Source organism: Impatiens glandulifera, chromosome 7 (assembly GCF_907164915.1).
Source record: "Impatiens glandulifera chromosome 7, dImpGla2.1, whole genome shotgun sequence".
NCBI classification, from domain to species: domain Eukaryota; kingdom Viridiplantae; phylum Streptophyta; class Magnoliopsida; order Ericales; family Balsaminaceae; genus Impatiens; species Impatiens glandulifera.
The window spans coordinates 6,980,040-6,996,464 of record NC_061868.1 but is presented as its reverse complement, the minus strand read 5'-3'; the positions used below and the strand labels follow the sequence as shown (position 1 = coordinate 6,996,464).

Below are 16,425 nucleotides of genomic sequence, written 5' to 3'. Positions count from 1 at the left end.
TAATATTTTAATTAATAAATTAAATATTTTAATTATTAGAATAATAATAATTTCAAATTTAGATAGAAATGTCTATAGATCCTTTCAATATTAAAAAAAAAATAATGCAAATAAAAATTATTTTTATTAAACTTATTTCTTACCAACAGACAATCTTTTCTTAGAGTGACATCATAAAATGAAAGTAGATTGAATATTGACCAGACTTTATTTTCAAAACCAAACATGCCTAAACACAGCCGGCGCCGGCGCCGGAGATGCTCTCCTCCGCCGCCATAACCAAAGTATCATTATTCCAAACCTTCTTCTCCTCCGACTCCTCCGACGGGAATATATCAAGCTCCTTGAAAGCCAATTCTCTCAGTCTTGCAATTCTTTCCCATTTTTCCTTTCCCTCTTCTTCTTCCATCTTAATCAACATTCCAACATAAACACCATATTTTCTCAACCTCTCAATCTCCACCTCCTCCCCACCGCCAAGTATAGCTCCACACGCCGCCCCACAACCGTACAACCCATGGCGATTTCCGCCCACCATCCCCTCAGAACCAATCGCACGTGCCATCTCCGCGATCACACGAAGAACCCGACTCGATTCCGTCATCCCCACATCGCAAGATCGCGATAAAAGCTCGAATCCAAACGGAACCATCCCATCTCCGGTGAGTAGTTCTATGTTTGGACTAAACATATGTTGACCATTATTATTAAACGGGAGTTGTTCGTGAGCGTAGGCTGCAGAGTGCATCAGTTTCAGAGCAGAGGCGGCTGCGATCGCTTGGTGTCGGTTGCCGCCGACGAGTTCGCAGGCGGCAATGCATAAGGCCGGTGCGGTGGTCGGAGGGGCGGCGAAGGTTAAGTGGTGCATGGGTTCGACTACGATTTGGGGTGAATGGATCTTGGAAATGGATCTTTTTAGATGATCGTTGATTTCTGTATCGATTGTGGACCAGTATGATTCTTTGATTTGGTGATGGGGATTTAGTTTGAAGAGAGAATGAAGGCCGGCGGATGCCATTGATGAATCTCCGGCAATGAGTGTGGGAGATGATTCATAATTTGATATGAAAGAGATGTGTTTATATATAAAGTATTGTGAATGATCCAACGGATGGGAATAAGTTGATAATAATTCATTATTAAAAAAAAAAATACAAGTTGGATTTATCGTATATGATTAAAGTTATCATTATTTTGATCATTTGTTCATTATTTGTGAAAGTTACCGTTCCCAACATTTTAGGTCTTGTTAGATTGTGGGTTAGGTCACAAAAAATTACAATTAGGGTGATTTTGAAGATATTATATTTTTTTTTATAAAAAATTTTAAAATTTGTTAATATATAATAATAAAATAATTATTTTTTAATGTTTTAAGTTATATGATTAATGAGAAGGGAGTTAAATAATGTTTTATTAATATTTAAATATTATTAAATAGATTAAGAGCAAGTGTAATCATTTTGAGCGGCTAAACAACCTAATTATTTTTATTATGATTTTAATATTTTTTATTTTTTTTACTATTTAGTTGGAAATTGAAAAGAATCTATTAAAACGTTTAATTATATTATTTGTTTAACGTGTATTCTTCGTAATTATATTATTATGATATTTTTTTAATTTATTATCGGTGGATTAGATTTGGAGTTAATTGTCGTTTTAGAATATTTATAAGTTTTAGTGATGTGTTTGTCTTTTTATAAAAAGAATTTTATTTTTATGTTTTATATTTATTTTTTTATGTTATCTTTTTTCTTTTTATTATTATTATTATTATATATATATATATATATATATTTAAATCAACAAGTGATGCATATACTTGTTTAAGTTGTTTGGGTGTATGATCTCGAAGACATGTGTAGAAGGTTCATGGATGTCTCATAAGATACATTCTTATCCATATCCATTGATATGTATATATAAACTCTATTGGGCAATAAAGCAGAATGTTGAGTCGTTTTTATTAAACCAATATTTGAACTTTAAATTGTGTCAAATTAATTATAATTATCATAATTTTAATAATTTAAGATTTTTTTTTAAATGAATGAGTTATAAATCTTTTAAGTTAATTTATCATATTTGTAAAATAAAATATAAAACTTTTTAAAATTTTTAATTTTTCCCGTACATTACATAAATTTGTAAGGCATTCAAACCGTATTCGTCAATTTTAAACACCCATATATATATATATATATAAAGTCTAAATTGGTTGATCGCACACAAAATTATGTCGTTACGAAGTTTAAAAAAAAATAAAAATACAAAATTTATATCTATTCAAATTTTTTCAAAATCATTTTTTAGTTTACATATTTTTTTTAGAAACTCATACAAACTTCGACAAATTAAAATGCGTAAATCTCAAAAATAATACTCAAATTAAAAAAAATACCTCCAAAACGTTTCTAAATATCATTTAATTTAAATATGTGACAAATTAATTAAAAAAACGAACATTCAAATAAGATGATGGGTGTTTTATAATTTGAAAAAAAGAAATCTCAAAATGACTAAAATTTTAATAGTTTGAACTCATATACAACAATTAAAAGTGCAAGCAAATGAAAACGTCACTAGTTTGAGCTTAATTAACAATTTGGCAAAAAAAAAAACATTTAATATTAAACAATAACCATGATAAATAATTAAAATTAAAATTGAATTATAAAATTGCAAGTTATTCTTTAATAAAGTCAGTCAGATGTGTATGTATGTTATATTAAAAACATATAATGATTTTATATTTAAATTAATAAAAAATAATCTAGTCTATTTTTTAAAATATTTTTATATAATAGTTAAAGTCACAAATTTAATTTCTCTGTAAGAAACTTTTTTGTAAGAGACCTGGAAGTGTGAGCTTTAATCGGCTGTCTATTGCTTTGAGGTGAATTTCTCTAAATTGTTTTGAAAAGTTATATATTCTTGTTTCGAATGTTCTTTTTCAATTAAATTTTTTTTGATAGTGTTCTAATCGAATTGTCCTGTTTAAAATATTTCTTCTTTAATTTAATCGGTAATTGATTGAGAATGAGACAAGAATAATATTTATATTTTCTGTTCCGAACATTAAAAATCATGTGATGTCATAAACGTAATTTTAACTTTTATTATAGTTATATTTTATTTTATTTTACTATTTGTATGATAAAATAAATATTTAATTTATTAAATTATTTGTATTATAAATTAGTTTATATAGAATGTTTTGTATGGATAAAATTATTATTTTTGTCGTCTATGTAATATATGTTTTTCATACAAAATTGTCCAAACTCACTAATTTTCCAACCAATATTATCCGAATCTATCCTCGGAGCAAGAATATCTATTTCCACCATATTGCTATCCCATATTTAAACTTTATGAAATCCAAAATAAATGATATATGATGTTTTTGAAGGTTTTTAGTGGATTTTATTAAAAAATTGTTTTGATTAAAAAATAAATAAATTAATTTTTTTAATTGATTTAATTATTATAATGTCATTTTATATTTAAAATTTATAAAATAAAATTTTAATATCAATAATTTGATTTTTGAAAAGATATATGATGGAGGGGTTAAGTTTTGGGTAAAATTTTAAGAAATCCACATCAAAGAGCTCTTGAACTCTTATATTATGTAATCATTTAAATTAAAGGAGTCATAAGAGATAAATTTGACGAGATGACCCTAATAATTACCTTATTTGCATCCGTGGTAACTCCAAAAATTTTATTGATGTGGTGGTCACTTTATTTTTTTTGGACGAAAATACCCGTTTCGCGTAACGCGAAGGGTCTTCGCGTTTCGCAAAATTAAATTTCTTTATATAAATACTTAAATTTTTTCATTTTTTCATTTTCTTTCTCTCTCTTCTCTCTCTACTTCTTGTTATCTCTTTGATGGCGACGGCGACGACAGCGGAACACTCATACAGATCGATGATACCAAAACCCCCGTTCTAATATCATGTGTTCATCATACATATTTATGTTCTTATATCTTCATTTCAAACCCTAATCCTAAATCGATTTATTTCAAAACCCTAAATATGTTCATGTTCTTATTTCCATTATCTTCATTTCAAACCCTAAATCGATTTAACTTGTTCTTATTGTTCATATTGGTTCATATTTTGTTCATCTTATTGTTCATATTGATTTTTTCATTAACTTGTTCTTCATCTTGTTCATCTGGTTCATATTGGTTGTTCATCTTGTTCATCTGTTTCACATTGGTTGTTCATCTTGTTTATATTGGTTGTTCATATTTTCGATGATGATATTTGTAAATGATACTCTAAATCGGTTTCGTTTTAGGGAAGATTCGTGTGATCTCGCGAAACGGCACGGTGGTCACCAGATGAACCCATCGCGTTACGCGAAGCAGCGGTCAGCAAACGAAGTGGCACGGTTGGCACGTGAAACGACACGGTCGGCACGCGAAGCGACACGGTTGGCACGTGAATTATTATTTTTTATTTTATTTATATATATATCAATATCATTTAAATCTTTTTATGAAAGAAACAACATCACTTTCTCAAAATCATCATTTTCTCTTTCTCTAGGTTATTTTAATAATCCCAACCGAACAAGACCATAGTTAAATTGTGGGTTATTTAAATATTTAATGGATTATTTTAAAAAAATGTGATTTTTGAAAAAATAATAAAGATTTAAAAATTATTAATATATAATAATTTTTTTAATAAATTGAGTGATATGATTGATAAAAATAAGAGTAAAATGATATTGGATTAAATTGAGATTATTTAAAAATTCAAACCAATAAAGTATATTAATTTTAAAGGGCTGAAATACCTATTTTTTTTTATAATGATTTTTATTTTTTATTTTTTTGTAATTATTTAGTTGGGAAAAATCTTTAAAATTTTTAATGATAATAGTTATTTTATGAGTATTGTCATTCATAATGATATTATTATTATTATGTTTTTAGAAATTTATTGGTAGTGGATTCGGTCGGGGAGCTAATCGTCGTTCTCAAATATTTATAAGTTCGATAATTTATTGAGTAAAGTGTTTGTATTTTTATGATTTTTTTAATGTTTTGTATTTACGTTATTTTATTTTTTCTAATGTTATTCTTAAGTGATATTCTTATTATTTTATTATATATATATATATATATATATATATATATATATATATATATATATATATATATATAACAAGCGATGAATATACTTGTTTGGGTGTATGGTGAAATCTGTCTATTATAGGTACATTTTTATCCATATCCGATGAAAAAAACATGAATGAGCGGTTCCATCTTCTTATTTTAACATAGTTTTTTTATCATATATGTAAAAATAAAATATCAATTCTATTTTTTCGATTTTTATAATTATTTTTGTACATCAAATCTTTTTAAGGCATTCAAACCGTATTCGATAATTTTAAACGCGTATATATCGAAAAAAATATTCGATTTTAAAACACAAATACGTCTAAATTAGTAGACTACACACAAAGTTAATTATGTCATTATAAAGTTCTTTAGAAAATAAATACAAAATTTATTTCTATTCAAATATCTCAAATCTTTTCTTAGATTACATTTAGTCACTCAGACCAAAAATAATATTCAAATTAAAAAAAAAAAATACGTCCAAAATGTTTCTAAATATCATTTCATTTAAAACTTGACAATTAATTAGAAAAACGAAAATGGTAGATTAAAATAAGATGGCGGATAGAAAAATCTCAAATATCTAAATTTTTGATAGTTTGAGACTCATATGTAGCAATTCAAAATTTGAGTCTCATTTATTGAAAACGACCCAAGTTCGAGTTCAAATAACAATTAGACCTAAAAACATATAGCATTTAATATTATATCATAACCATGATAAATAATTAAAATCCCTTGAAGAATGTTTCTTTGAAAATCCTCTAGGTGGAAAAGAAACATTATTGAAACCAAGGGCAATATATTGAATAATCACTCTTGTTAGGTCAAAATATTAATATTTATGATACTATAGTTAAGAATTGAAAAGTTGTACATATATACTATAGTTAAGAATTGAAAAGTTATACAATATTGAATTGTCTCGTTTACAATAATTTTAACTTTTATTATAGTTATATTTTATTTTACTATTTTTATAATAAAATAAATATTTAATTTATTAAATTATTTATATTTAAATTAGTTTATTAAAGAATGTTTTATATCTATTACTTTTGTAGTCTATATATTATATAATGTTTTTTCTTAAAAATGATTGGAACTCAATAATTTTCCAAACAACATTATCTGAATCTATCCTATGTCGGGGCAAGAATATTTATTAATTTCACCATATCCAAAATAAATGATGCTCACTTGTTTGATATTGATATTTTTTTTTAGGGTTTTTAGTGGATTTTTCTTAAAAATTTGATGAAAAAATAAATAAATTTGTTAAGTTATTTATTTATTTAATTATTATAATGTCTATATTTAAAATTTAAATTTTCTAAAAATAAAAAAATATATATATTACAATTAATAAATTAGTGATTTAATTTTTAAAAAGATATATGATAAACTTGATTTTTGGGTAAAACTTAAAAAATTCTACGTCAAAGCTCTTAAAGTCTTGTTAATATTAAGTTATTTGGATTTAGTTTAATAAATTAATATTGCATCTTTAATTACTTATATCATTTAAAATATTTAAATTATTAATTAAAATATTGAACATAATAATCAATTTACAAAGTTAAATTTTTTTATTAAATCATTTAGTTATTTAAAATAATGAGATCAATCAATCCCTAAATATTGATATGAAAAGATAAATGTATATGTTTCCATTTACCAACCAAATTAGTAGAGTTCATGTCAACATCATAAAAAAGCTATGTAGCCTAATTAACATGATATACTATATATATATTTGTACTCAATTATTGTTGATTGCTTAAAATAAACCTTTTAATAAAATGAAAGGAACATTATTATATATATATTTATTAAATTTGTTTATGTCCATTATGATAAGTCAAATATTCAATATAGTGCACCTAAACATTAGTTTAATAAGAAATTTGGTTAGTAAAATATAAGGCACCTAAAAAAACTCTAAAAGAAAAACTTTCAAAAAAGTTATAAGTTATGTTTTGGCACATTAGATGGTTCTTCTTTTCCATCTTCTTCCTAATTTTTCTTTTAACTGATAGGTTTAAATTTGAATGGTCTAGTGTGACATCTTATTTAGCTCAATTTCGTTCTATTTTTATAATTCGAATAATACTTTTGGTGAATTATTTTTTCTCATGACAATTTCTAGAGTCATGATTTGTCTCATTTTAAGTAATAAATGAGTTCAATTTATCAAATTTGTACCTATTTTTTTCAATAAATAGTCATTACAATTTGGGATCCTCTTATTATTCATTACTTATTACCTTTTTTTTACCATATATTCAGATATTTAGTTATAATATGACATATTTTTTTCCTAGTATTACTTCTGTTAAAGACATTTTTTACGATCGCTTAGAATATTTGATTATTTTGTTCGGTTTGCTACTTCATCACATTCTCATTGTTACATATTTTTAAAGTTATCTTACAAAATATTCTTCAATTACTCAGAATATATTTTTAAATGATTCATGCATATTAAAAATGATAAAAATCGTTTGACCACAACGATAAAAGCATGACATGAAAAGAAAATAAATAAAAACTAAAAACTAAAACTAAAAAATGAAAAACGTTACTAAATAGATTATCGAGCTCGTAAGTCTTCGAGAAGAACGATTAATTCCCCAACGGACTCTATCGACTTTCCCGAATGAATCTTAGAAAATATTATAATAATAACATTATGAATAACGCATCGGACGACTACGATCAATGAAAGTTCGATGATTTCTCTCTAACTAGATAGTCCACCAAAAAATAATTGGGATGATAACCCAATTATGTAGGTCTACCATATTAGCTGCATCAATCCGAAATTTTCAACAACTATCCAAATACTCGGGCATCACCCAATAAATTTCAGTGATACTCCACAAAAGACTCCAGATACTAGTCACATCTCAACAATGCAAAAGTAAGTGAGTTGTCGATTTAATCTCCTCGTGACACATACGATAACAACTAACCATAATATAACATTTTTTCATGCACATATCATCCATAAGAATTCCACCGTGAATAACGCTACATCTAAAGAACGAGATATTGGATGAAATAAATCTTTGACTCTCAAAGTTTTCCCTAACAAAATTATATGAACTCATCTTTGTAAAAAACATGTAACAATGCCTCACATAAAAACTATAAATGTCTTGTCATTGCATAACGTCTTGTTCAAATGGGTATACTTGTTTGTGTCAAAAAAAAATGAAATTCTATTATTAGAATTTCTCCGAATATTTGATTATATAATTTTTTTAAAATATATAATTATGGAATTCCCAAATTGGGATAAAATTAATAATGGTAATATGAGACGGGTAAGTACGTCATTAATGATCCCTTTTTATTCTAAATTGTTTACTACGACACCGTCAGCTGAACTCGTGAGGTTCGTTGGCAATAAGGACAATATAGTAATTATAAAAAGTTATGAGCTAATGATTCATTTATTATTACTTTTCCGGTGCCGTCAATTATCTCCTGTTGAGGTGTTCCTTGCCATTGAGGGTGAGTTTTAAATTACGGGTAAACGGGTCATGATTTTCTATTATGAAAATGGGTTAGAGTATAAATAATTTTTTTAGGTATTTTTCTCATAACACAATAAGGTTGAGAGAGAGTGAATTACAGATCTAGGGTTTTCTGGTTTCCTTTTTCTTCTTGTTCTTTGGATGATCTAGAGAGAAAGATTGGGGGAACTTTTGATTATGGAGTAGTCCAATCATTTCTAGTGTAATCACTTCTTTCATTTGAGAGCAGGGCATGTAAGTTTCTACTATTGACATTTCTTTGATTTAGTAAAACTTATCCCTCCCGTGGACGTATGTCGATTTTGACCGAACCACGTATATTGTGTTGTCGTTTATTACTTTGTGTTATTTCAGTTCTTGGTAAATCTGTTGTTCATCATAGACGATTTGGAAACTGATTTGTTACATGTTTGATTTCTAAGAAGATCTGTAGTTTTGCTGTTGTAAAACCCAATAGTGGTACCAGAGCAGTATTGATTGGTTATTTGCTTTAACATTGGAGCAGAGTGCTCTGCTGGTTACTTGACAAAATTCAAAGAGGAGATCAAACGGTTTCTTTGCTGGGGTTTTTGTCAGTTGTTAAGGCAGTAATAATGGGGAAATCTAGACCTGATATGGTGAGTCTGAATGGTACAAACTACAGTCAATGGAAACTGATGATTAGTGATCTGTTAGTTTCAGATGATTTGAATGAAATAATTGAAAATGATGGTGCTAGACTTGAGACTACAAAAGAGGTTGATTGGAAAAAGACAGATAGAAAGGTCAGCAGCTTTATTCGTTCCTAGGTTGGTGTAAATGTTGTGCACCATGTTGAGAACGAGACTACGGCGTATGGTGTGTGGAGCAAACTTGAAGCTCTCTATGTTAGGAGGTCAGCAGGGAATAAAGCAGCACTGGTACGAAGGCTGGTGAATCTGAAGTATATTGATATAAATCAATTGTTGAGCACTTGAATGAATTTTAAAATATTTTGAATCAGCTGAGTAGTATGAAGATAAACTTTGATGATGAGGTGCAAGCACTTTTAGTCCTTGGATCTTTGCCTGCAAGTTGGGAGACACTTATTATCACTCTCAGCAACTCAGCACCAAATGGTAAAGTCAACATGGCATTTGTCACCAGTTCCTTACTTGATGAGAAGAATCGAAAGGGGGATAAAACCTCTAAGTCTGATATGTTGGTGACTGATAGAGGAAGATCAAAGGATAATAGAAGTGGTTCGAGCAAGGGAAAGTCTAGAAGCAAGTCTAGAGCTCCAAAGAAGGATGGTGCTTGCCATTACTGTGGCAAAATGGGTCACTGAAAAAACGAGTGCTGAAAATTTAAAAATGATAAAGCAAAGGGTACGGTGAAGCCCAAAGAAAAGAAAGAACAGAGTGCAGATACATCTACTTATGTTTCAGATGGTGAACTAACATATGCTTTTAACTGTCAAGACTCCTGTCTTAGCACATCTTCAAATGAAACAGCATGGATTGTTGACACAGGTGCCTCATTCCATATTACTCCACACAAAGGTTACATCCAGTCCTACAAAGCTGGTGATTATGGTGAGGTTCGCATGGGTAACAGTGGTGTGTCCAAGATAGTTAGTCTTGGTGATGTTAGAATCGAGACAAATATGGGTTGTTTCCTAACATTGAGAGATGTAAGACATGTTCCTAATTTGAGAATGAATTTGATTTCAGTAGGTAAGCTCGATGATGGAGGCTACCATAATGTTTTTAGTGGTGGAGCATAAAAGCTAAGCAAGGGTTCATTGGTTGTTGCACGAGGTAAGAAATGTTGTTCCTTATACAAGACAAATTTGAAAAATTGTCTATGATGCAACATATTCTATTTTAATGGAGTCATCCTCTGAGTTGTGGCACAAAAGACTAAGTCACATTAGTGAAAAAGGGCTGAATGTTTTGATCAAGAGGAATGAGTTGCTGAATCTCAAGGATGCTCATCTTGAAAATTGTGAGCATTGCTTGAAGGGTAAGAAAAACAAAGTCTCATTCAGTAAGTCAAAAGTGGAACTGAAAAAGAATGTCCTTGAACTGGTCCATACAGATGTTTGTGGTCCTATGAAGATTAAATCCATAGGTGGTGCTTCCTATTTTGTAACCTTCATAGATGATGCATCTAGGAAAGTTTGGGCATATGCTATAAAGTCCAAGGATGAGGTTGCAGCAAAGTTTGAGGTCTTTCACAAGTTGGTTGAAAGAGAGATGGGAAGAAAACTGATGAGGGTGCGGTCAAATAACGGGGGAGAGTACATAGGCTCATTTGATGATTATTGCAAAGAGCAGAGTATTCGACGTGAACAGACTGTACCCAAGACTCCACAACAAAATGGTGTGGCAAAGAGGATGAACAGAACAATGTTGGAACGGATGAGGAGTATGCTCTCCCATGCCACTAAGCATTTCTGGGCTGAAGCCATGAGCATTGCAATGTATGTGATCAATCGTTCTCCCTCCAAGCCATTGAATAATAAGTATGTAGAAAGCGTATGGTCAGGTAAAGATGTTAATTATGACTATTTACGTGTTTTTGGTTGCAGAGCTTTTGTGCATGTTCCAAAAGATGAGAGGTCTAAGCTAGATGCAAAAACTAGGCAATGCATATTTTTGGGGTATGGTGATGAAAAGTGGGGATACAAGTGTTATGACCCAGTTGACAAGAAGGTTTTTAGAAGCCGAGATGTGATATTCCTTGAAGATCAGACTATTGAGAATTTTGAAGATGGTGAAAAACTTGATGCATACATACGTGATCTTTCTGGTCTTGAGTTGTCTCATGATGTTGAGGAGACAATGCCACATGTAGCTTCAGACTTAGATAGTGATGATGATGTTTCTCAAGGTCAAACTGTAGGCCATAGAAATGATACTAATACTGAAACTAATCTTGGTGATAATGTTGAGGTTGATTTTGAAGTTCAACAAGAAGATGGAAATCAACAGAATCAACAAACAGAGGTACTTAAGAGGTCTACTAGGGAGAAAAGATCAAGTTCTAAGTACCCTGCTACTGAGTATGTCCTTTTAACTGATTGTGGAGAGCCTATATGCTATAAGGAGGCTCTTGAGGATGTTCATAAGATAGAATGGCTAGTTGTCATGGATGAAGAGATGAAGTCATTACTGAAAAATGACACATATGATCTAGTTGAAAGACCAAAGAACAGAAAAGTATTACAAAATAAATGGGTGTACAAGATCATGCAAGAAGGTGATGATAGCAAGACAAGATACAAGGCTATGCTGGTTGTCAAAGGTTTTGGCCAGAGGCATGGAATCGATTATGATGAGATTTTCTCACCGGTAGTGAAGATGACTTCTATCCGGGTGGTGTTAAGTCTAGCTATTTGTATGGATCTTGAGGTTGAACAATTTGATGTCAAGACTGCATTTCTCCATGGTGATTTGGATGAAGATATTTATATGGATCAACCTAAAGGTTATAATAAGAAAGGTGAGGAAAATAAGGTGTGCAAACTTGTCAAAAGTCTGTACGGTTTGAAGCAAGCACCAAGGCAGTGGTATCTTAAGTTTGAGTCGTTCATAACCATCCATGGGTACATTAAGACGTCTATAGATCACTGTGTCTTTGTGTAAAAGTTTTCTTCTAATGATTTTATTATACTTCTCCTATATGTTGATGACATGCTGATTGTTGGGAGAGACAAACTCAAGATTGCCAAGTTGAAAAAGGATTTGGCTAAGTCTTTTGAGATGAAAGACTTGGATCAAGCAAGACAAATTCTTGGAATGCAGGTCATTCGTGATCGGGTGAAGAAAAGACTATGGTTGTCTCAAGAGAGATATATTGAGAAGATTCTAAATCGATTTTGTATGGACAAGGCAAAGCCATTTGCTTGTCCATTGGCTACACACTTGAAAATAAACAAGACAATGTCTCCCAAGGATGAAGAGGAAAGACAAGAAATGTGCAGTGTTCCATATGCTTCAGCAATAGGCAGTCTGATGTATGCGATGGTCTGTACAAGACCGGATATAGCTCATGCAGTTGGAGTAGTTAGTCGTTTTCTTTTAAATCTCGGTAAGACACATTGGGAAGCGGTTAAGTGGCTAATGAGATATCTTCGAGGGACCTCCAAATATGCTTTGTGTTATGGTACTGGAAAGCCACATGTTGAAGGGTTTTCTGATTCAGATATGAGTGGTGATATTGACACAATGAGATCAACTTCAGGGTATTTGTTTACTTTTTGAGGAGGAGCTGTATCATGGAAGTCTCGTCTACAGAAATGTGTTACTTTGTCTACTACAGAAGCTGAATATATTGACATTACTGAATGTTGTAAGGAAATGAGATAGATGAAAGAGTTGTTGAAAGAAATAGGCATTGCACAAGACAAGTTTGTGGTGTTTAGTGACTCACAAAGTGCTATACATGTGAGCAAGAATCCAAGTTTTCATTCACGTTCAAAACACATCCAAAGAAGGTACCATTGGATCCATGAAGTGCTCGAGAAGAAGGAGTTATACTTGGAGAAAGTGCATACAGATGAGAACGGGTCGGATATGATGACAAATGGCTTGCCAAGAGGCAAGCATGAGATATGTTGTTCCAAAGCCGGAATGGTTCTGGCAGGAGCGTCACGATGATGAATGTTTATAGAAACATTCTCCCATGGCTCAGAAGGGGGAGAATTGTTGAGGTGTTCTTTGCCATTGCGGGCGGGTTTTAAATTCCGGGTAAACGGGTCAGGGTTTTCTGTTATGAAAACGGGTTAGAGTATAAATATTTTTTTTTGGTATTTTTCTCATAACACAGTAAGGTTGAGAGAGAGTGAATTACAGATCTAGGGTTTTCTGGTTTCCTTCTTCTTCTTGTTCTTTGGCTGATCCAGAGAGAAAGATTGGGGGAGCTTTTAATTGTGGAGTAGTCCAATCATTCCTAGTGTAATCACTTCTTTCATTTGAAAGTAGGGCATGTAAGTTTCTACTATTGACATTTCTTTGATTTAGTAAAACTTATCCCTCCCGTGGACGTATGTCGATTTTGACCGAACCACGTATATTGTGTTGTCGTTTATTGTTTTGTGTTATTTCAGTTCTTGGTAAATCTGTTGTTCGTCATAGTCAATTTGGAAACTGATTTGTTACAGGTTTGATTTCTAAGAAGATCCGTAGTTTTGTTGTTGCAAAACCCAATATCTCCGACCGTTCTAGTTATGGACAATGATCTTCAACCTTTTTTTGCATTGTTGTTCTTTCAAACTTCATTAGTTTTCCATGTCGATTTGCTCTAGATAATATATGACTTAGATTTAGGAGCATCCAACAACTCATTCATTGTAGCAACTGACCAATAAACAATTTCATTATATTCTTTTTTTCCAGCAAATTTCAGTCTTGAAGATAGTGGATGTTGAATTGAATTGTAACATATTGTGTTTTCTCCTTATTAATGATGATTTCTCTCTTTTGGCATGCATAAGGAGCTTTGTAATCTGATTCTTGAGCCGAAACAGATTAGCTCTTTCATTATAGCATATCTTCTAAGCTCCTTCATTATCTCCTGTTTTCCTACATTATTTTATACAAGAATTTTTCTAGCAACAGTTGGAGCAAATTGCTTACTTGTGTTGTTATCTTGCCGTTCTTTACTAACTTTTTCAACAATTTTTTAATTTCTTTGAGTGTTGCTTCCTTAATTCTTTTCAGCACAAACTCTCTGACTTCTTTAGATTTATTATTTTTGTTCCTCCTCTTCTCAATGATGACAGAAATAGAGTAATAGAACATGGTAATTGCATAAACTTAGGGTATGTTTGGATGAATTGGAATTGAAATAAAATTCATTTTTTATGCATGGAAAAACTAGAATTGTAATTCAATCAGACAATTCCTATGTTTATAAAAAAAATATAATAAAAATAATTTTAATATATTATCTATTTTATTAAAATATTAGGTTGACACAACTAAATTATGATAGCTCAAAGTTAAAAAGATTTTTTTAAGTATCATTTTTCTTTAAAAAAAAAGTTGGTTCAACATGTTAACTTCATATATTAAAAATAAAAATATCGGTTCAACATTTTAACTTTCTAAATTCAAAAAATAAAATATCGATTGAACATGTTAATTTCTTAAACTATATATATATATATATATATATATATATATATATATATATATATATATTAGTTAAAAATTCTAACTTATTAAAAAAATAGACATCGGTTCGATATTTTAACATCCTAAATTATAAAAAAAATATTATCGATTGAAAAATGTAATCGTGTTTTAATTGATAAAATAATAAGTTGTTTTGTTTGAATAAACATAAAAAAATGAAATTACAATTCCGACCTAAAAAATAGAATTGAGAACTATAAAATTACACTAAATTAAATTTTATTGGAATTATAATTCCAATTCTAATTCTTAATATACCAATTCCAGGGTTACCAAACACACTCTAAGAGATGATCACAGATAAACTGTAATCGAGAGCAAATTCCAGTTGCGCTTACAAATTAACAAGAAACCCTAGACTAGCGACACTAAATGGTTAACTTACGGCGCAAGACAATATCGAGCCGTCTGTGCCGATCGTGTCATGCCGCTTGTACCTATCGTGTCGCCCGCACTGATCGTGTTGTGTCGTCTGTACCGATCGTGTCTCCTTTAATCAATGGTGATTTCGACGCCGATTTGATGACTTACGACGTAAGACAATATCGAGTCACCTGTGCCGATCGTGCTGTGCCACCTATTTTAAAATCGGAAAGTTATTGTAAAGTTTGTAATTAGCTGCTTTAGAGTAGATAAAACTGAAAAGTTATTTGTTAACACCTTCAATGCTATCCTAAACATATAGTATTTTTTGTTTCGGTTAAATATATTATTTAATCTAATCGTATTTCATTCTAAATTTTTATAATTCGAATAATACTCCTATATTTCAATTGTTTTATTGACAATTTATTTTGTTCCCTCGTTAGTGGTAAATGAGATAAATGGACTGAATTTATATTTTTTTTAATAAAAAAATTAAAATTAATTTTTATGTTGGAGTTCCACTTGTAGGTATATCTCATTATTTGTATGAGATTATATTTTATTAAGGTATATGGTATATGGTATATGATTATTAATTATAATTTGACATACACTTTCAGTTAAAATAATTTTTATTGTCAATTAGAATATTTGATAAAAATCTTTTGATACCATTTATTAATTTGTTCAAGCTAACCAGATTAGTTAATATTAATTATTCTTAAAAATAGTAGATCTACAATTATAAAAAAAAAAAAAAAAAATTCTCCCACGGACGGTTATTCATGCAAAAGTGTCTAAACTAACCTTTGGGCTTAAAAAAAGTGGCACCATGTGATCTTTGAGAAGAGAATCTTTAGTTTTACGATGGACAATGTGGGAAATACGATATCTAGGAAAATCAGTACATGTTGGTTGAACTGTTTTCGATAAAAAGAACTTATCTTCGTCTCATGAATTCTCAATTTGAACCTTTTGATTTGACTCAATTACATCCACTCTTCGACTTCATCGTTACAAATTTTTTAGAATAACCTTTACAAAAAAAAAAAAAAAATGTACGAGAATGTTCCGGAATTCCCCAAGTGGGATAAAAGTAATAAATAATGCTAATATGAGAAGGGTAAGTGCGTCATTAATGATTCCCTTTTTTATTTTAACTTGTTTACTTACTACGACGCCGACAGCTGAACGTGAGGTTCGT

At 30.1% G+C, this 16,425-nt stretch overlaps 1 protein-coding gene across 1 annotated transcript; it reads right to left on the bottom strand.

The window, feature by feature from the left end:
* Positions 1 to 229: 229 nt before the first annotated feature.
* Positions 230 to 1,027, bottom strand: LOC124946250 (heterodimeric geranylgeranyl pyrophosphate synthase small subunit, chloroplastic-like). Its single transcript, XM_047486816.1, has one exon. It carries the CDS (start codon positions 1,016 to 1,018, stop codon positions 230 to 232), a length of 789 nt encoding a protein of 262 aa, XP_047342772.1. The 5' UTR covers positions 1,019 to 1,027.
* Positions 1,028 to 16,425: the final 15,398 nt, after the last annotated feature.

Coding starts and splice junctions, on each gene's coding strand:
- LOC124946250 (XM_047486816.1), bottom strand. CDS start 1,018: ATGGCATCCGCCGGCCTTCATTCTCTCTTCAAACTAAATCCCCATCAC.